Source organism: Melopsittacus undulatus, chromosome 10, assembly GCF_012275295.1.
Source record: "Melopsittacus undulatus isolate bMelUnd1 chromosome 10, bMelUnd1.mat.Z, whole genome shotgun sequence".
Lineage (NCBI taxonomy): Eukaryota > Metazoa > Chordata > Aves > Psittaciformes > Psittaculidae > Melopsittacus > Melopsittacus undulatus.
In genome coordinates, this window is record NC_047536.1 from 4,254,085 (window position 1) to 4,274,994 (window position 20,910).

At 45.2% G+C, this 20,910-nt stretch overlaps 2 protein-coding genes across 2 annotated transcripts in view; one reads left to right on the forward strand and one right to left on the reverse strand.

Annotated features, from left to right (window-relative positions):
* CTNNA1 (catenin alpha 1) overlaps positions 1 to 20,910 on the forward strand; it is a 121,703-nt gene that overhangs the window by 53,934 nt on the left and 46,859 nt on the right. The window contains exons 8-9 of the mRNA XM_034066619.1: positions 15,542 to 15,622; positions 16,400 to 16,552. Coding sequence (XP_033922510.1) covers positions 15,542 to 15,622; positions 16,400 to 16,552 — 234 coding nt within the window. The remainder of the gene's footprint in view (positions 1 to 15,541; positions 15,623 to 16,399; positions 16,553 to 20,910) is intronic.
* Positions 4,748 to 6,394, reverse strand: LRRTM2 (leucine rich repeat transmembrane neuronal 2). The gene has a single exon (XM_031044754.2). It carries the CDS (start codon positions 6,260 to 6,262, stop codon positions 4,748 to 4,750), a length of 1,515 nt encoding a protein of 504 aa, XP_030900614.1. The 5' UTR covers positions 6,263 to 6,394.

Sequence of the window (20,910 nt, forward strand, 5' to 3'; positions counted from 1 at the left end):
AATCTCTGGTTGCTAAGCTAGTAGAATAGTTCACTTGCTAATGTTTTCATCAGGAAAAAGAAAAATGGGGTTGGTTTTGCTTGGGGTTTTATACAAAGGAGTGGTTGAAGGGGAGCAGTTGTAGCTCAACAGTGCTCACACCAGAGGTGTTCAACTGCACTGTGTTTGCCCTTAGTGCAAGTTTTCTGCGGTCTGAGACTTGATTTTATCCATCAAAGCTTCCTGTTACCTTTCCCTAGATACCTCTTGAAGGGTTTTTATACAGGATGTGAAATGCTGAGTTTCCAGCTGACTCTGAAATGATCTTAAAGCATCCTGCTAGCATGGTGGCTTAAGAAGCAAAGCCTGGCACCAGGTTTAGCAAATGGGACTTCTTGTAGTGAAGAAAGGCATGGGAATGGAGGGGCTGCTGTACAGCTGCTTTTGATTTTTGTTGTTTCCCTTCGTGTTCCTTTTTTTTGGGGGGGAGGGGGGAATACTATATCTCTCACTGAACTTTTAATTTTCATGGAAAACTTCATCAGAAAGATGAAACTCAGCTTCTGGGTAGATTTCATAGGTCTGAACAGATGGATTTTGATAGCTATGCAGATCACAAAATTAAATCCACTTTATTTTCATTAAAGCAGCACAGGAATTAACTTAAGACACATTAAATAAAGGGTGTAGTGCAGGTTTCTGATTTAAAGCTGCTGGATATTTCTGATTTGACATGTTAGCAGTAGGCCACTGGCTTGTAAGAGGGGTAATGGGACATAAAGTTCAGCTGCTTGGATTTGCTTATTGCTGAAAAATGAGATAACTTCTGCTTGGAGGGAAAGGAAGCAAAACCAAACATTGATGCAGTGGTATTAATTACGTTTCCATCTGATGAGAGCCCTGTGCAGAGGTACACTTCAGTGGGAGTCTATCCACTAACCCATTTCACTCTTCATCGAGTAATCCTTAGTTGTGTGCATTTAAACATGATCTAATGCAAAGAAACTACCAAGAGGGGAGCTGGAAGCATTAATTCAGACCTGTTCCAGCATGATGACTCAAACTGATCTGGTACTGCTGGCCTTCATTTCCCTGATGCAGGGGTGGGGAGGAGCGGAAGCTGGCTGGAGATGAGTGAGGCTGGAGGAGACCTTTGGGTGAGATGTGGATCTCAGGAGCTGGAGAAGTTCTCATTTCTAAAAGGCCCTGACCTCTTGGGTGAGGCTGTGCTTGAAGGGGGTGGAGCACCTGTAGAATACCTGTAGAAACTGAGGCTGAGCCACAGAGATGATATTTGGGGAGAGCAAATGAACAACGTGTCATCATCAGCCAGTGCTCAAGCTGAAACACTGTTAATTTAAACCAAATCATCGTGGTTCTTGTGCCATGAAATAAATCAAAGACTGTTGAGTAACACCATTATTACAGTTCCCTCCTTTCCTGGAAGAGTCACAAGCAATTGAGAATGGAAGACAGTAACCTTAAAAAAAAAGAAAAGAAATAATAGAGAGAGCAGCCGCTGGTTGTGTCCTTGTGTAAAGCTCTGCCTGCCGTTCCCTGTCTCTCCTAAGGGAATTCAAGCTGACTTCACTGCTAGTGTTTGACATTCTATGAGTTTTATGATACCTGTTACCCTAAATGTAATGTTTGCAGAATTGCTCTGCTTATGCCTGGAACCTGGCAACAAATGGTTTTGGAAATGGCAGACATAAACCACGGCATTTGGGAGATTGGCTGCATATTCCTGTGTAGTGCAGAGGTAAAACTGTGCGGTGCCGTGTGAGCCTGTGTCTGCTGGACCCTGCTTTGGTGCCTGTGAGGCAGGGCAGCACTCTGGGACCAGTGGGACTGGTGGGGAGAGGAGTTACGTGCCTGGCTGTCTTTGCTATAATGCTTGGGAAGTTGGTATGAGAGACTGGGATGGAAAAGAGGATTAAATCCAGCATTGCTGGACCATCTGTCTTTTCTCTTCTTGGGCATAATTGTATGCTAATAAAGATGGAGTGAGCCTCTGCACAGAGTGTTGGGAAAGCACCTCGATGGGAGGAACCGTGGCTCTTCAGTCAAGCAGCCACTTCTCGTTTCCATGACATGGTAACTCCTGAACTGCCCTCCAGCAGGGTTTCTGCTGGCCATGAAGGAGAGAGGTGGAATTCCTTCTCGCAAAAGCAGCTGAGGACATCAGATTTCAGCATTGATGTCTGATGGTCGATGATTGTGTAGCCATATTATTCGGCTGCTGGTGTAATCAATAAGCTCAGTTATAACTCAGTCTTTGTGGGTACCCTACAGCTGTACATTAGAATCACCCCCAAAGTATGTGCTTCCCAATGCAGGCCATCATGTTGGAGGTACGGGAGGTGTACAGTGATGCCTGCTTGCCTGCCCAGAGCAGAACAAAACCCTGGCCATAAGGGAAGAGCTGGTGTGGTAAGGAATGTGGCAAGTCTTCCTTGATACCCTTGGACACCAGTAAATGTTTGTATTTATCAGCTCAGGTCTGGCCTTCCGGCTTATGTAGCATTTAATCATACAGAATATTTGCTCTCTGTCCCCCTGCCCCACAGCATTTATTGTATTCAGTTTAAAGCAGTAATTGATTTCCTACAGTGTGTAAATTAGCTCATTCGAGTATAAATAGTTACAGGGTTCAAATATCTCTATGGAAAACCATTAGGCTTCACTGAATCTTTTCCATTAAAGTACAGAGTCACAGGAAGTAAACAAAATTTGCTTTATAATAAGGGCACTGGATGTGAAAGCAAAATGATGCAAATTAATATCTTCAAACCCAGTCACTGAAAAAAGCTTTATGTAAAATCTGAACAGAAGTCACTTATCTTGCTAGAATTGCCTTGGACGACTTCATTCCACAATAAAACATCAAACTGTTGTATAATTGCACCCTAAATACCTCACTAAGTGGTAATACAGATATAGAAAAGCAGAGTGAAATAGCAAACAGATTTTTATGCAGTGCTTTCTTTTCCATTCAGAAAGTTTGCAGAGTAGTTGAGTACAACACAATTAGCATACTGCAATTACTGATTTGGTCAAGATATGGCAACACTGTGAGGAATTTCTTCATCTGTGTGTGCTGGGAGTTGTTTGACACTGCAGCATTGGACACAACACATTGGTTTCTTTGAGTTACACATACATGTATATATATATATAAAACCCTTCCATCCCTCTGGTCCTTTTAGCTTTGGTTCGAATGTTTCCAAGATTGGAGCAGTTGACTTAAAAATACTGGAATCCTTTGCAGCTCCCCCCTTACTCCCCCTATGGCACCCGAGTACCAGCACCACTGCATAGATCTGCAACTATTTACATAGAATTTCAGAATAGAGTATAAATAGCACTATGGTACTTCTGCCTCAAGAAATCAAATTGCTCCTGAAGAATGAGGTGCATGTATGTATATATATTTCTATATGATTTCTTTAAACATATACTAGTTTAAATTCTGTCCCATATCAAGTAAGAAATGAAACATTTTTCAGTGAACTATTCTATGTCCTAATTATATTATCCTAATTTACCAGAAGGTAAGGGATTGGGGGGTTTAAACTGGTAGTTACCTTGAATTTAGGAAGAGGAGGACAAGTGAGAGCTTATATTACAGGGGCTAATTCTGTCTCCAGAGAAACCAGTGGAGTTAGTGCATGAAAATAGCTTTCAGGCGAGAGGAAGCCTCAGCTGGGGGAGGGAGCGGGGGGACAAAGAGAGGCTTCTTCCTCCCTTGCCTCTTCTCCTCACCCTCCCGCTTGATATTTACTTTTAATTAAGAAAAACTTGCATTAAGGGTATTTACACATGAAATGCTGTTTGTTCATAGGCATATGTAATTAGCCTGAATTCATGAAAAGCAGCAGCGAGGCAAACCAGAGAGCCGGTAAGAGTTGAATGCACTTAATATTTCAAATCGATCCTGTTGTACTGAGCCTTCCTAAACAAGCTGCGCTGCCACTTTGTAAGCGCCTGGAGAGTCCTTCCTGCTCATTTGTGACCATCCTCCTAATTTGTGATCATCCTGCTCATTTGTGACCGTGTGAACTGCTCCTTTCTGTAGCTCCTCTGAGCTTTAGCAAGGTCCAGTTAAGCCAAACCAAATGCGCAGGTAGGAAAACCGCATTTAAAAGAAGTCTCCCGGTCCCCAATGCACTGAATTTCCCACCTGGACCTTTGCTGCTCCTTTCTTGTTTCCCCACCCTTCTTTTTGCTTGTATTTTTAACTGGAGTGAGATTATCAAAGGAGGAAAATCCTCCTTCAGGGCTGCCTTTAAAGTGACCGGAGCCAGCTGGAGCGGCTGGGACCCTCCAGCTGCAGTGGAACAAATGGAGCGTATGTCCCCCCGCAGAGCTCTGTGCCCTCTCCAGCATCCTTCCCCTCGCACTGCTTTCAGTAGCAAAAGTCGAATATGGAGACTCAGGTCTAAATGTTTACACACAGTCATAGAATTACATAAACATGAAACATCTTACAGAGTTTCAGGTGAGCATCTTTTGAGACTTTTCAACATTAGGAGTGCAAGTTTAATGTAATCCATTGCGTCTTTAACACTGAAAATAGTATGGGTTTATCGTTTAAAAAAAACCAAACCAACTTAAAAATACTGCACCACTCCATAAACAATGTTTCCATTAAGGAGCTTGGAAAATTAGGCTTTATGTCAACATCTGTAAAAATTAGACTCTGATGTAGGTCCCCTACAATTTTAAAATAGGTTACTTATCTGGTTTCATTTGGGATGGCATATGGGTATTATACTTCACATTCTTTGTACGGCAGCTGCTGACACTTGCACTGTCCATAGCCGTTAATGATGATGAAGGGTCCTTCGTGGGTGGGTTCGTATTCGTTATAGGGTCCTTGGTCTGACATATTTGCCATATGCAGCCTCGTTTGGGAGCGGAGCTGCCTGTGGTTTTGAATCATTGAGCACTGCCTGATTCTTCTTAATGTGGGAGGGCAGCACTTCCTGGAGATGAACACTATAAAAATGATAAAAAAGAAAGAAAACAATAAAGCCATTGTTCCTGTAATTACCCTCTGAGTGAAGATGGCATTGTTTGGCTCAGGGAAATGTTCTTCGGTGGTAACGACCATGCCTGCTGTAGTTGGAATCTCTTTGTCTCCCATATGGAAATGAGAAGAGCTTATTCTTTTGGGGTACTCGGTAGTCGGAGCTGCGTACGTCGTAGCCACGGTCGTAACAACAGTTGATAAATTCCAGCAAAGCTGAAAACCATAGACTGCATCCAGAATATCCTCTCCCTGGGTGTGGTCGGGGCTGTGGCAGAGGATGGAGTGCTCCCACCGACCTTGGAAGCCACTCAGCCAGGTGGCCAAAGCACAGATCTTGGGGCTGCATTCCCACAGATTGCCGGAGAGGCCCACGGTGGTGAGGGACGTCAGGGAAGTCAGGATCTTGGAATCCAGGGTGGTGAGCTTGTTGTTATCCATGAGGAGGGTTTTCAGGTTAGGCATAGTTTCAAAGACGGAGAGGTCGATGGCTTTGATTTCATTTCCAGTCAAATCGAGCTTTTCTAAGGTGCCCCAGGTCCACTCCATCCCACATGTCAAGTTGCTGATTTTGTTCCACTGCAAGAAGAGCGTGTGCAGGCTGCTCAGCCGGAGGAAGTGAGCAAAATTAATCTTTGTCAGCTGGTTGTGCTCGAGGTGAAGCTCCCTCAGCTTGATTAATCCTGCAAATCCATTGCGAGCCAAACTTCGCAAGCGGTTTGTGCTCAAATCCAGGAACTCCAGGCTACGACAGTCCCAGAACAGGCGGACCGGGATGGTCCGCAGGGAGTTGGATCGCAAGTGCAAGGTCTGTAGCTTGCGAAGGCCGTAGAAGAGCTCGGGGTGCAGAGAGGATAACTGATTAAAAGAGAGGTCCAAATTCTGCAGGTTAAGCAGCTGGCTAAAAGTTGTGTTTGGCAAATGAAAGATTTTGTTGGAACTTAAGACTAATTCCTTAAGTTTATACAGTCCTTGAAAAGAATCTTCTCTGACTGTTGCAATTTGATTATGATCTAAGTGAAGCCAAGTAAGTTGACTGAAGCTTGCAAATTGATCCCTTTCAAGTTCAGAAATATAATTGTGCCTCAGTGACAAACCTAGCGAGCCCTTTTCAGTGGTGTTTGGCACTGAGTGATACCCCTGAGAGTCACAGTAAAAGAGCAGCTTCTCACAGCGACATTTTGGTGGACAAGCCATGCCCAAGGCAGGCAGCATTTTTAAAACCATACTCATTGCATATAGTGCTGCCAGCATACGAGCCCCTAATGGCCACTTGAAATGTAAGCCTGCAGAATATAATTTAGGAAAACAACAAGATAGGATAGCCTGATCAGTACACTTGGAACATCACGGTGGAAGATTTCACTGCAGATAACATTGCCATGCATTTCCGACAAGCTAATTCTAAATGCAAGAAACAACTTACTATGAAAAACAGAACACTTGGATATTACACTGAGGAGCAGTCTTTAGCTCTATTACAGTGTCACAATCAGAAAACACAGCTTTTTTTTTTCCATAAGGTTCAGTGCAGAAAAATTGCCTTTAGCATCTACCGGCTCCTCTCCAGCCCAGCCAGTCATTCACTACCCAAGGTATAGAGAAACGCAGAACTTACCCATTCTTTTGAGTACATTGGAGGTTGCATTCAGTCGTAGTTTTAGACTCAACGTGGTGAGTCTGTAAAAGGCTCTAATGTAAGACAGCCTTTGAATAATTTACCGGGTTCAGTGTCCCTTTGATATTAGTGCAAAATCGAATCCACAAGGCTCTCCTGGAATATTCCTTTTGAAATCACTGGCTTGGTCTCCTCTGATGGGTCTGCGATCTTTAATTCGAGGCTTAATAGAAGTTTCTGTCCTCTGTGGCTGCTCAGCTGTTTAAGTGAAGCTCACGTTTTCTTTTTCCGCAGCTGTGGCTTCCTTTAGTCCTAACTTGTTGATGGCAGATGGGTGGCTTATTGCTGAGAGAAGCTCCTGTAGTAGCATGAGTGCATTTACTGAAAGGCTTTTCAGGGAAGCGGCACAAGAATGGATTTGCTTATGCGCTGCGACCACACAGGGCTGTATATAGGCTGACGTCACCTGGTGACGTTCCTTTTGTTTGGGTTTTCCAGAAGCTTTGCTGTTTTAAAGCATTGTGGTGCATACTGTGATCATGTTAAAGACCACCGGTAAGAGGAGAGGGGGAGAAAAACCAACAGCAGGAGTCCTTCGTCCCCACGACTGAAGGAATAGGGAGGACTTGCAGCACCCAGCTCCCCCCACATCCGTGCTGGCTGGAGCCAGTTGGCGTTAGGAGCCGCGCAGAGCTGCGGTTGGAAGCTCCTTGGTGCTCACTGCTGCCGGTTTCTCTTAAATATCACAGCATAAAAGGAACTTTGAGATGCAAAATAAACCCGGTGTGAATAGAGGAGGCTGGTCAGCACCAGCTTTCCACAGAGGTGAGAGGGGTTTGGCAGCTTAAAGCTCTGCCTGACAACTGTGTGTGACTGTGGCCCCTGCAGAAGTGGTAAAGGGAGAGAGGACAGGGGTTTAGGTGAGTGTGGTGTGCCCAAGTGCAGCACACAGCCCAGAGCGAGGGGTAGTGGTGGGCAATTCAAGAGATGAGAAAGTTCTGGAAAAAGCAAAGCTTGCGTTCGAGTACAGGAAAAATTTAATTGGGATCCAGCTTGACAGCAGGCAGTTATGAAACGAGGAAATCTATTTTTTCCCCTGCAAACGGTGGCTTTTGTACTTGCTTTTTTCCTAGGGACTGGAGTGCAGGAGAGGGAAGGGTGAGGCTGGTGTTCACAGTCGGGGCTCTGAGCGGTTGGAGGGCTCCCTCCTGATCACCGCTTCCATTCTGGTATCCTGTGCTCCCTGTGGAATGGGGGACATCACCTGTGTTAGCATCCTGCTGTGGGGCAGGTCTCTGACAGTTAGCTGGGTGGGTTAGAGTTGCAGGAATCTCTATTTGCAGAGGCAGTGACCTGCAGAGCTGCCTGTGCTGGTGCAGCAGAGCCAGGCTCCGGCCAGAGTGTGCAGGCACCACGAGGAGGTGAATGTGCTGGTGTGGCTGCTTGGTTTAGAAGTTCATTGTCCTTGTCTCCTCTCTCCTCTGGGGAGACCCTCCTGCAGTCCTCATCCAGCTCTGGGGCAGCAGCACAAGAGGGACGTGGAGCTGTTGGACCTCAGGATATGGGATGAGCTGATGGTAACAAGCTTCATGTGCTGATGGAGGAAGGTGATGAATTTCATGAAATGGAAGATATTTAGGTAGTTATTATCTTTTGTTACAAAGTTTTGGCTCCATAGAGGTAGTTATTTATATTAAGACTTGCTGTTTTCTGCCTGCTTCTTCCATGTAATACAACCTGTGGTACTTTTGTCCTGTCTAGAGAGGCCTGAAGGGAAATGCAGAGTTGAAGGGATGGAGAAGGTGAACTCTTTAAAAAACTGACAAGAAAACCCTCAAATCCACCCAGAAAGCAAAGCAAACTGCAAAACCTCACCCCAGCTCATCAGGAAAGCAGCTATCTTTAATGATAAAGCAATAGGAAATACTGGATAAGGTTCTTGAATTGCTCTGCCATATTTAATATTCCTACGTTTGCGCTAGAGTGAAAGAAATCCATGCAAAGAATTTACATGAACAAGGAATTTACAAGGAACAAACCAATTTAAAGAGTTACTTCATGGTTGATGTTCATGGTACAAGAAGTAGAGGAGCTGGAATCCCACCTGGGCTGTCAGGTGCCAAGTGTCACATAGAGATACCACATCAGAGTACCTTGGTTGTGCTTCTTGAGTCAGCTCCTCCGGTATAGATCCTCATTTGAAGTGTTGATTTGAATTATAACACTTAAATACAATAATACTTAAAGACAAGGTGCCAAAGGGTGTATTTCAAATGACAATAGCCAGAAAGTCCAGTGTTGTTCCTCTCCTGTGCTCCCTCTTTTTACTGTTACCAGGAGGCTGAAACTTGTTACCTTTTTGGGAAGGGTTTGCTTTTTTGCCAGGGTATCTGTTGGTAGAATCCTCCCACATCAAGATTGTGTAATTTGGCACAGAGTTAAGAGTTAATGTTCAAACAGGGTAAGTTGCTGCCTTTCTAAAGCACTCCTTCTTTGGCCTGTAACCAAACAAGGGCTATTTAGCACCTTGCCAGCAAGTTTCCTGTTTGGGAAACTGTTAATGTGAACTTTATGGGTGCTTTTCTTAGCGAAACATGTTTTTATGTGTGCTTGTCATGAAACAACAGATAGTACTGAAAGTGTGGTCTGATTCTCTGAAGTCTGGAGCTCTGCAGTAGTGTTCATATTGTTCCTCGGGAGCTGCCTGGGTGTCAGGATGTTACCAGCTGGCAATAACTCCCAGTTGTTCACAAATGTCATGCAGTTGTGCTTCTCTTGAGACTGAAAACTCGCTTGCAAGTGGAGGAAGACCACATGTGTGTGCTCTCTGGGGACTTGTGCCAGAATGTGTGCTTCTGAGTATTGGCCTGAATCATAGAGTGAATCACAGAATCTCAGACTGGTTTGGGTTGGAAGGGACCTTAAAGCTCATCCAGTTCCAACCCCTGCCATGGGCAGGGACACCTTCTGCTAGAGCAGCTTGCTCCAAGCCCGTGTCCAACCTGGCCTTTTGAATCCTTATGTGCAACATGGAGAGGGAACATGGCATGTCTGCCTCAGGAATAAGCATGCTAGGACCAGATAACCCTTTGGGGGGTTTCTCCCTTGCCCTGCTTCCCCAGCAGCAGCAGAACTGATTTTCCTGCTAAACCCACACACTGGAAAAGCAGAATTGCACCCTGAGGCTAGCGCTGTCATTTAGTTAGGCTGACATCTTGTGGAAGCCTTCCTAGTGTATTAAGAACAACAAATAAGCTAATTTTCCTTGATGTAGATGGGGGCTGTGTGATGTTCCTGTGCTGTAGGCTCAGAAGATGGCCAGCCCTGGAGCTGCAGGCAAGGCTGGGCACTGGGACTGCAGCATGTGTGTGCCCCATGCGGACAGACAGCTCATCCTTTTGCCTGAAGGAATGATTGCCTTAATTTCTGCTGGATGTTACCATGGTGGGGGTCACAGGTGTATTTGCTGCTTCTTTGCTAACAGCCTTTGTGTTGTTGGTAAGGCTGTGAGGTGAAGGTGACAAGCACAGACGTGTGGCTGTAGCACTGCTGTGTGCGTACTGTCACTTGGATGTGCTACCATGGAGCTGGGTTAGCAGTGAGCCCTGAGAAGTGGACATAGGAGAGGACAGGTGATCCATCATCCACAGACATGTCCATCTCTTCAGGGCAGCTGCAGAGGTCCTTTGAGTGAAGGCAGTGACAGGATGGGACTGGGCACCACAGGCTGGGTGTTGCTGTCTTCATGAGAGAAAGGACACACGTGCTACTGCATAGTGCGGTGACTGTCACCTCCCTGTCTGGCAGCTCTGTCCCTGGCTCTGGTTGCACATTTGAATCCCTCTTTGCAGCAGGGTGAGTGCAGGAGCCAGCCTTCCCCTCTCCATGGGTGCCGTGGGGTCACCGTGGCTGCAGCCTGGCACTGGGGAGGGATGCTGGGATGGAAGCAGCATGGCCAGCAGCCCAGGCTGCTTTGTTCTGATTCTAGATGCAGCCATATAGTTCTCATGCTCAGCTGAGCTGTGGCTTTGCTGCAGGAGACTCCTTTCTCCTACAAACCAATGCATAGTTCTGCTTCCTCAGCCAGCAGATCTCGGATATGAAAACAGCACGGAAATTCACATGTCATACTTGGCTGCTTACCCTTCCTGGTCTTGAATCAGCACTATAATATCTGGAATTCATTTTCCGCCCTAATATAATGAAAAAGGAGAGGTATGGATGGTTATTCTTCGTAGGCATGCAGTTAGACCAGGTGGCAAGGCAAAAAATGGCAGACTTAGTCTGAGCACTGAATCTCCTGCTGCCTCACACAGCACAGCTGGGCAACTGCTTCTACACTGTCTGCCCAGAGGAGCGGGTGCCAGACACTCCTTGTCACCTATTAAATCACCATCATTGGCCACAATGCAGCCTGTTGTACAGACAGCTCCAGAAACAAGGAATTTGCAGATTACCTGAAGCAGAAACCTTCCTTCAAACCATCTTATTTAGGTAATGGCATGATGGGTGACAGGGCAGAGTAGTGCTCAGTCACACAGCAGTGGCACATCTGGCTCACTTCTGGGTGCTGATTTGGGGAGGAGGGATGGAGGACCCTGCAGGGGTGATGCAGGGCAGGAAGCCCTATTTCCCTCTCTGCTTTCAGTTTAACCCAAACTGGTGGTGAACCATGGAGATTAACAATGACAGGGTTTGTTACTTACCTCTAAAAACATGGCTTTGTGAATAACTGATTGTAGTACATGTGCTGCTGATCCTGACAACATTCATGCACTGCCAGCACCATGCTCTGCTACCTTTACAAATCAGCTGGTGTTAGATTTTAACATCAGTAGCTGTAGGAAAAACTTGGTTCCATTTTTTGTTAGTTTGAATTCTGATGGGAGGCCTACAGAGGGAATGCTTTGTGACAGGGATGGTGATTCCACTGCCTCCCTCTATACAAATCCCCTTTCCTTGCCTTAAAACATTATAACGATCCCCACTGGGGATAGCGGCATGAGCTGGAGCGGCAGGGATGCGGCAGTGACTGCTTATGTTGCTTTCCAAGCAGGGAGCAATGGTGGTGGAAGAGCAGAGTGGGTGTGGGGGAGACAAGCAATTTCTAACACCAATTCAGGCCTCTTTGATAAAGATCTAATTTAACTTAAAGTAAATTTGCACTGTAGCTAACTTTATTATCTATGATACTGGACAGAGCTGTGGCATCATACTGCAAAATGACTGACATGTTCAACATGCCCTGTTAAATCTGCGGAATCTCTTAGCTGCTTTCTGACTGCAGAGCTTGTGGTTCCCTCTCAGAGTTTGATGCTGAATAACTAAATATCCTGTTAGTAATCTGAATGTTCAGACTCTGCTATTTTGAGTCCTCCTAATCCTGTGTATAAGAGAGGCTGGTATCTAGGATGTGTTGTGCTGCCGAGTTAAGTGTTAGTTGGGTTCTCTGACAGTCTGAGAGAGCTGGGCTGGTTCAGCCTGGAGAAGAAACCCCTTAAGGAGAGACCTTAGAACAGCTCCAGTGCCTGAAGGGGTTCCGGGAAACCTGGAGAGGGGCTTGGGACAAGGGCCTGTAGGGACAGGCCAAGGGGAATGGCTTGAACCTGCCAGAACAGGGGAGACTGAGATGAGCTCTGAGGCAGAAGCTCTTCCCTGTGAGGGTGCTGAGGCGCTGGCACAGGGTGCCCAGAGAAGCTGTGGCTGCCCCATCCCTGGCAGTGCTCAAGGCCAGGTTGGACACAGGGGTTGGAGCAGCTGCTCCAGTGGAAGGTGTCCCTGCCCGTGGCAGGGGTTGGAGCTGGATGAGCTTTAAGGTCCCTTCCAACCCAAACCAGTCTGGGTACTACTTCTTAGTAGAAGTTTAGACTAGTGGCAGAGACCTGTTTTTAATGGTAAGGGAAATTGGCTACTGGAACAAATTACCTGGAGGTGGTAAACTGTCAGTTGGAGCCTTTAAAGAAGGATTTATTGTTGTAGAGAGAGACACCAGCTCAAACAGGACTTGTTGAGCTGTAGGGTGGAACCACTGGGTGAAACTCATGGGGTGTGTAGGAGCCTGGACAAAGTGACTGTTGTGGTCAAGAATGATCTTGTTCTCTGGAGTGTTCGTGCAGCCACAGGCTGTGCAAGTCTTCATGTGCTCCAGCATCCACTGTCCCACTGGCTGCCTCCACTTGTACCTGACAGATGTATTTGGTCCTACAGTTTTATGCTTTATGTTTCCTTTGATGCAGAAAAGGTCAAGAAACTTCAGATGGACAACTTCATGTCCTTGTCTCCAGGCCAGGTTCAAATTGCCTGTGATGATTTAAGATGTTAATGACAACAGGGTCTCTGTAGGACAGCGGTGTGGGCATCCATCATGTTTGTGCTGTTGTATCCCACTCCCTAACGAAGGATCAGGGTTATTTGTACTAAATTGTTAAATCACCACAGCTGACTTAGCAGGGCCTTTTATGTTGCAACCTTCAGAAGGAAATTCTGTTACATTTGACGAGCTGCTGTACTAAAATCTCTGAATGCCAACAAGGTGGAAATAAACTGAAGCTGCCTTGCTAAAACCTAATGGGTTTAGATTATGCAGCTCTTTCTGTGCTGATAGGTGGTGTGGCTTAATAGGAACAGATCAACAGAATGAAATTGGTGCTGCTTAGGCTGTAATGGGTGCATTATGTGCTTTTCACATAGGACTGGCTGTGGTCTGGTTTCATGTACTCAATGTCCATTAGTGGAAGCTATCTCTTGGTGGTTCTCTCATGCAAAAGTATCTGGTCCTTGTGTACTGGGGCTGTTCTGGACAGTGAAGCCAGGGATGGCAAAGCAGAAGAGATGGGTGGTTGTGCTTCACAAGCATGCTCCTGCCTCATGTTAAAGTGGTAACATAGGGGCACCCAGGGAGAAGTAAAATGGCACTTCCTGGAACAGCTGAGTGTTCAGCTTTCTGCATAATGGATGAGTATATCTCTTGGATCCAAAGATATTTGTGGAAAAAGCAACAAACATGTACAGCAGGGTGCCGTGGGTTCGGTGCAATGGTCCCATTGCAGTGGGTAAACCGGTGTGAAAGCATTACTGAGGCAAGCAGCTGGGATTGCAGGTTTGTATCTTGGAGCAGGCGTTTAGGTGGTGCAGCTCCTGCTGGCAGGTTTTTGGGAGAGGAGCCTGGTCCCACCTCGGGGTGCAAGGCAGTGCCTGGAGCTGCAGTGTCATGTTCAATGCAAGCTGAGCAGGGCTTTCCAACCTGTGTTTTGTCTTCATAGCCACCAAGCATGGGTGCAGCAAACTGTTCAGTGAATAAGCAGCATTAACCTTCACTTTATTTAGAGACTTCAGCTTTGATTTTTGAATGTGAAATGAAGAACAGGCCAGTGCCGGCTCTGCTGAAGTCTGTGGCATTGTCAGAACAAACCCCTGGTCTTTATTTCAGTCACTTTTCAGTTACCTTTTGTGATGAGTATCAAATTACTTGATCAGGGAAGGTGGCAGATCTTCAATAATTCATTAAACTAAAATGACATCACAGAATCCTGATTTCCCCCCAATTCTGTTTAATTTTTATTCCTGCTGTAGAGTGGATTCCATGGTTTAGATTCAAGGCTGCTCATCCAGGTATTTCACACCAGGCTGTCGCTGGGAGAATTGATAACTGGCATACCCTTGCTTCAGTGCTGCTAAATGGTTTTTCTTCTCAACAGGATAATTATATTGATCGTGGCTTAGAACTTCAGAAATTGGATTGTGGTTGCATAAAATGTGTTTCAAAACTGTAATATCAGCTGTGTTATACAGAAAACTCCCAGCAAAACCAGACCACCACCATTGCTTTATCTAACATGCCCAGTTTGATACAAATCAAGGTATTTTCGATCCCAGTGTCTGCTTAAAAAGAGAGAAGCTGCTACTGCTTCATGGCCCCCTGCCCTCTCTTTAACAATGTGAAACTTGCTGTACTGAACCTTGGCAAACTCCAGCCCTCAGCGGGCAGGCCTGGGTACTGGTTGGAGATGTTGGTTATCACACCTGACAAATGTTTTATGAGGATTTTACCTTTAAGATGATTGATTTTTGGCTTTTGACTGCCTGCTAAAGAGCAGCCTCCTGTGACAGCAGGGTATAGAGGTGTGAGAGAGCACTGTTGCATCGGATGTGCAGCCCTGTGCATGCATGCTGCTTGTGCCTGCAGCTTGGAGACAGCATGCAAGGGGTTTGTGTGCAACCCACTGACCATGGGGATCTTAGCAGCTGAGGCTGTACAAGATGAGGGTTGAAGCAGGACACCTCCAGGGTTGATGCAGTGCCAGCGAAGGGGATGCTGGCAGAGCAGGCCAAAAAGAGAGATCTGAAAGTTGGAAGTTGAATATGGTCTTCAGCTATTAGAAATAAAAAGACATCTGGAGATCATATTTAGACAAGGGCCTGCAGGGACAGGCCAAGGGGAATGGCTTTAACCTGCCAGAACAGGGGAGACTGAGCTGAGCTCTTAGGCAGAAGCTCTTCCCTGTGAGGGTGCTGAGGCGCTGGCACAGGGTGCCCAGAGAAGCTGTGGCTGCCCCATCCCTGGCAGTGCTCAAGGCCAGGTTGGACACAGGGGCTTGGAGCAGCTGCTCCAGTGGAAGGTGTCCCTGCCCATGCAAGGGGTTGGAGCTGGATGAGCTTTAAGGTCCCTTCTAACCAAACCAGTCTGGGATGCTGTGTTTTATGAAACCATCCTTTTCTTCTGAAGGAAAAGAGTGTTAAAGGTAGAATCTCAGGATGTCAAATGTTACTGAGCTGCCCAGCCCAGGCAAGAAGAGAGGAGGGAGGAGGAGATGTTACTTCTAATGTGCACAATCACTTAAAGAAGCTGATAGGTGCTTGAATGATACTGGTTTTATTTTGAGACACTGTTAACCTCTTTGTCTCTTGTTTTTCAGGCTGGACGCAAAGAAAGAAGCGATGCACTGAACTCTGCTATTGATAAAATGACCAAAAAGACACGAGACTTGCGTAGACAGGTGATTAATATTAATATTAATAATTGATGCTTCTTGAGACAAACTAGTGTGTTTCTGCTTGTTTGCCCTCTTGAAGTGTGGTCTCTGTTGATTTGTTTCTAGCCTGCTTGTATTTAGTGAATTAAAACCTAGAAGTTTCCAGTGCCTCATTCACTGGGTAGCATGGGGTGGAAACGTAATCCCCTGTTAACGTGTAATAGAGATGTTGGATTCTTACTCATCCTTGTGGCAGGAGAGATTAAAAAGAAAAAACACATCCAAACCAACTCTTATTTTCTGGATTTTGAACATGATCAAGTATGATTTATAATTCTGATGGCATTCATCGCATAGAGCCTATTTGCTTTTAGGACTGTATTTATATATCATCCATCTATTGTTCATTTGTTTTTTTAAAGCAAGATTCCCCTTTTCAAGTAAATGTGAATATGGATCAAGTTTGTTGAAAACTGGTTTTATTCTAGTAGAAAAATAGCAAATTTAAAGCAGCATGTTGTTTAATCAGCTGAGGGAAAGCAGCAAATTTACTCAGACAAAGCCAATATGAGCTGCGAAATCAATATTTGTGGCCAAACCGGTGACTTGCACTTACATAACTAATCCCGTTTTTTAAGGAGATTTAATTTAAATTGAAGCAAAAAGTGTATAGACAAGGCTTAGGGCAGGGAAAGCTTTGGTCACACAAAGGAGAAAAGGATCAATGACAAAAGTACTTTTGAGCTTTACATATTAATACAGTAAAAGGGAAAATAACTCATTCCTTTATATTTATTTTAGCTTCGCAAAGCTGTTATGGACCATGTATCAGACTCATTTCTGGAAACAAACGTTCCACTTTTAGTGTTGATTGAAGCTGCCAAGAATGGGAACGAAAAAGAAGTGAAAGAATATGCCCAGGTTTTCCGTGAACATGCCAACAAATTGATTGAGGTAAGATGGTACAACCGAAAAGGAATTATCAGTAGTTAAATTAAGGCAAGGCTAAGCAAAGCTCATTTCTCAATTCTGTTGAAAGAAATAGCAAATTTTGTAATAAGTTTGCCTTTTAAATTTTATTGTAATGAATTTAACAAAAGTTTAATGTTTAAATAATGAAAAGGTGAGCGTACAAAAAAGCAGCAGCTAATAGTGCATAACCCATGTTGTTGTAGGTTTGATACAATGTATGTTATGCTGTTACCATAATTTGTTAACTGGAGATGGTGGTGTGGAGAAAGGGAGATGATGGCATGACTGTCCTGCTGTAGAGTCTGACCCCTCAGTTGAAGCCTGGGGCTTTTGTCTCTTCAGTAAAATACCACTGAATGTAAACAGGCCTTTTTTGTGAAGACTTTTAGAAGCAAAACCTGCTTATGTTTGTGTAAAGAGCAGACAACAAACACAAAACTTGCAATAACAACAGAACTGATCCCTGCCACCTTTTCCTAACCAGACCCAAAGGGCTTTCAGGCTGCTGTTACTGCAGACTAAAGCTAAGCAGTGGGAAGACCAGCTTAAATGGGACCAATCTGCCTTAACTGAAATGCTTTGAAGGTCATTGGTACTTTTATTACTACTATTAAAGGTAGTTTTCCAACAGGTAGTGCATTTACAAAGAGCACTGTAAGTTCACACGCTGTGTTCATGGATTTATCTTGCTTACCTTGTCCTCTTGCCATTGTTTTCACGTGAGAGCTCTGTGCCTGTTGATGCCAAATGGCAAGGAACAAACATCTGCAGGTATTGTTGAAGAAACATGCCACTAGGAATAAACTTCAAAACCTCCTCCTGAGCGCTTCAGTGTGCTTTGAGGCATCAGCTGGCTTGGGAGCTTCACGTCTGCCACTGCCTGAAAGCAGGAAGGTCCTGGTTGATGTAGCTTTGCTCTCTTAGTGTGACTGAGTCTGATAATTGAGTCTGTGTGTCTCTGGGCTCATTACAATTTGAAAGATTTCAGTTACTCAAGAGTAAGACTTATTGAACATCAGTAAAAGTAGCTTCTGAATCTTGCTCAGTAGTACTGCATCCAGCTCTGGAGTCCTCTGTACAGGAAACATATGGACCTGTTTGAGAGGGTCCAGAGCAGGGCCACAAAAAAGCTGCAAGGGCTGGAACACCTGTTGTGTGAGGAAAGGCTGAGAGAACTGGGGTTGTTCAGCCTGGGGAAGAGAAAGCTCCAGGGGGACATTATTGCTGCCTTTTAGTGCTTAAAAGGGGCCTGTAAGAAAAGATGGGGAGAGACTTTTCAGCAGGGCCTGATGTGATAGGATGAGGGTTCTGGTTTTAATGTAAAAGAGGGGAGATTGAGGCTGGATGTGAGGAAGAAATTTTTTATGATGATGGTAAAACACTGGCACAGGTTGCCCAGAGAGGTGGTGAATGTGCCATGCCTGGAGACATTCAAGGCCAGGCTGGATGTGGTTCTGGGCAACCTGATCTAGTTGAAGATGTCCCTGCTCTCTGCAGGGGGGTTGGACTGTATGAGCATTGAAGGTCCCTTCTAACCTAAACCATTCTATGGTTTTATATTTTTCTACTTCTTTTAAAGCCATAGGGGCTCTCAGTGTGGTGAGCAACTGTCCCATAGTCTGGGGTGCATCAAGTGAGTCCAGCTCCTCGAGACTCATTATCTTAAGCAATAGAAAGCTGTAATTCTTTGTTGTTCTTCACTTTTGCCCTGCTGAATTTCAGTGTAAATGCCATTTTCATGTAGTGTCAAAGTTATTTTATTCCAAATCTTAAGTAACTAATGTTGATGGAGCAAACAGCAGGCATCAGACAATGCTGCTGTGTGCCTGGCAGCAGAATACAGTATCCACATGTAGGGGTGGGAAAGCTCTGAAGAGGGTTTTGTCTAAATCATACCATCACAGAATCCCAGCCTGGTTTGGGTTGGAAGGAACCTTAAAGCTCATCCAGTTCCAACCTCTGCTACAGGCAGGGACACCTTCCACTGGAGCAGCTGCTCCAAGCCCCTGTGTCCAACCTGGCCTTGAACACTGCCAGGGATGGGGCAGCCACAGCTTCTCTGGGCACCCTGTGCCAGCGCCTCAGCACCCTCACAGGGAAGAGCTTCTGCCTAAGAGCTCATCTCAGTCTCCCCTGTTCTGGCAGGTTCAAGCCATTCCCCTTGGCCTGTCCCTACAGACCCTTGTCCCAAGCCCCTCTCCAGGTTTTGTTAGGCCTCCCTTCTTCCTCTTGCAAGCCTAATTTATCTAGAAAATTATTTTTAGGGCTTTTGCAGGAGAAATTGACTGGGATAGCAGTAGTGGTGCCTATTCTACTGTAATTCTGCCACCTCTTCATTGGATGTGTGGTGTCCACATGGAATTTATCAGTATAATTCCACAAGACTAATTGCACTTGTGTCTGTGAGCTACTCTCCCACCCTTGCGAGGGGAGCCCTTCCTCCCTGCTGCTTTGGAACACGTGTGCTGGCTGACAAGCAGCGGGTGGCTGTCCTCACCAGTGTATGATGGCTTTGACTGACCTTACCTTGTGTGCAAAATGCCACACTGCAAATGAGTTTTACAGAACCTCTATTCAGCCAACCAGTCTTGTCTTTCAAGAGGGACTATTCCCCTCAAAGTCTGCATTCAACAGTATTTCTGACTGGCATCAAAAGGTTCAGCTAAAATGATATGCTGCTGCAACAACTTCTTGAAGGCTTGCTTATTGCTTTTGCTGTCTAAAATGTAACTATAGCTATAGAATAGCATGATCTAGATGGGTTATAAACCTCTTCCATGAATGTAGATGGATTAATATATACGCTTAGCTTTGACAAAAGGGGAATAGTACTCCTGCAGAGCCCTTGTCTCGAGGGGATAGAGAGCCACTGTGGAATTGTATGCGATGTCAGATTTATTGTGAAGGAAGACAGGTTGGGTTGGGTTGCATTTACAATGTCTCGGTGTGTCTCTGCCAGAATGGAGAAGGATGTTTGCAAGTTCCCATATGATTCTGCTCTTGGGCAGAAAACTTGACTGCAGGTATCTGCAGAAACAATAAAAGATTGTGTAAGAGCAGAACAGAAGATGTTCCATTTGGTGAGATGAGAAGTGATTGCTTCTACCTGTTTCAGTGGAAGATAAGCGTGCTGGGGAGTTTATCATAACTACCCTCAAATGCTGCTGAGTGACTGAAGACATCAAATGTGACAAAACAGCTGTGGTGCAGAATGGAGCTGTGTTGTGTATCAGGCTGTGATTGGCAGGCTCCTCTGATTTAGATGTAGAAGAGAACGTGTCCTTTAATGCAAAGTGATGGGAAGAAATGCACACCAAGTGACTTGCTCTGTGCTGGGTAACTTGGAACTTCCTCATCTGAAGCAGTGAGATTTAACACCTTGGATTTAATACCCCCTTGGCCTGTGACCTGGAGGAGCCAGTGCTGCTTCCATGGACCAAGCAACCACTAGAATGGACTGTGAGATATATATCTAGTTTATTTTTCATACTGAGCTGTTACAGGTGTTGGCTGGGCAGGATGAGTTGCAGTGCTGGTCCTGCCCTGGGTTAGCACAGGGGGTTCTTGCTCCTGCAGTGCAGAGGTGTTTACAGGCCCTCCAAGTGGCTATAAAGTGATGCAAGCACATGATTTAGGTAATTTTACTGTGAAACATTCCCATCTTGGCAGCAGAGCACTGTCTGCTTTGTGCTTCCTGAAATCCAGGCAGCCAGATTTGGCCAAAAGTTCAATAACCACAGATATCTGACTTGCATCCTAGGTCTGGATCTTCTGGAGAAACCATACCAAAGCCAAGCCCCAGAGGGCTTCCATTTTATTTGTCCTGACATAGTAAAATATTGACCCCCTTCTCCTGCCTTTTGAAAACTGGGTAATGGGAAAATAGTAAAGTGAGACTTGAGTCAGTTCAGTAACATGTTTAAAAGATAGCTTTCAGAATTGCTCTGTACTAACAGTCTAGTTAGTGGAAGGTGTCCTATCAGGGGCAGGGGGTTGGAACTTGAATGAGTTTTAAGGGCCCTTCCAACCCAAACCAGTCTGGGATTCTATGATTCTATGAATCTTATTTTAAGATATTGAGAAGCCAATTCAAATGCAGCACACAGGAATAACAGGTGAGGCAGCATTTCGGGAACCAGTGTAAGAAAAAGTTCAGTTCACTTGTGAACTCTGACAGTCTTCCTAAATTACGGATTTAAAGTACTTCCTTGCATTCTCATGGTTTTTACCATAGCTTTCCAACCTGTAACATTGCTCCTGAGCAAAGTCAGCTTCACAGTGGCCTTCTTCCATTAATGTTCTTCCCTAGAAGCAACCAAGCTCTCCTGCAGCTTGATGCT

Bases quoted from the DNA above. Each gene is read 5' to 3' on its own strand.
- LRRTM2 (XM_031044754.2), bottom strand. From the start codon at position 6,262: ATGCTGGCAGCACTATATGCAATGAGTATGGTTTTAAAAATGCTGCCT.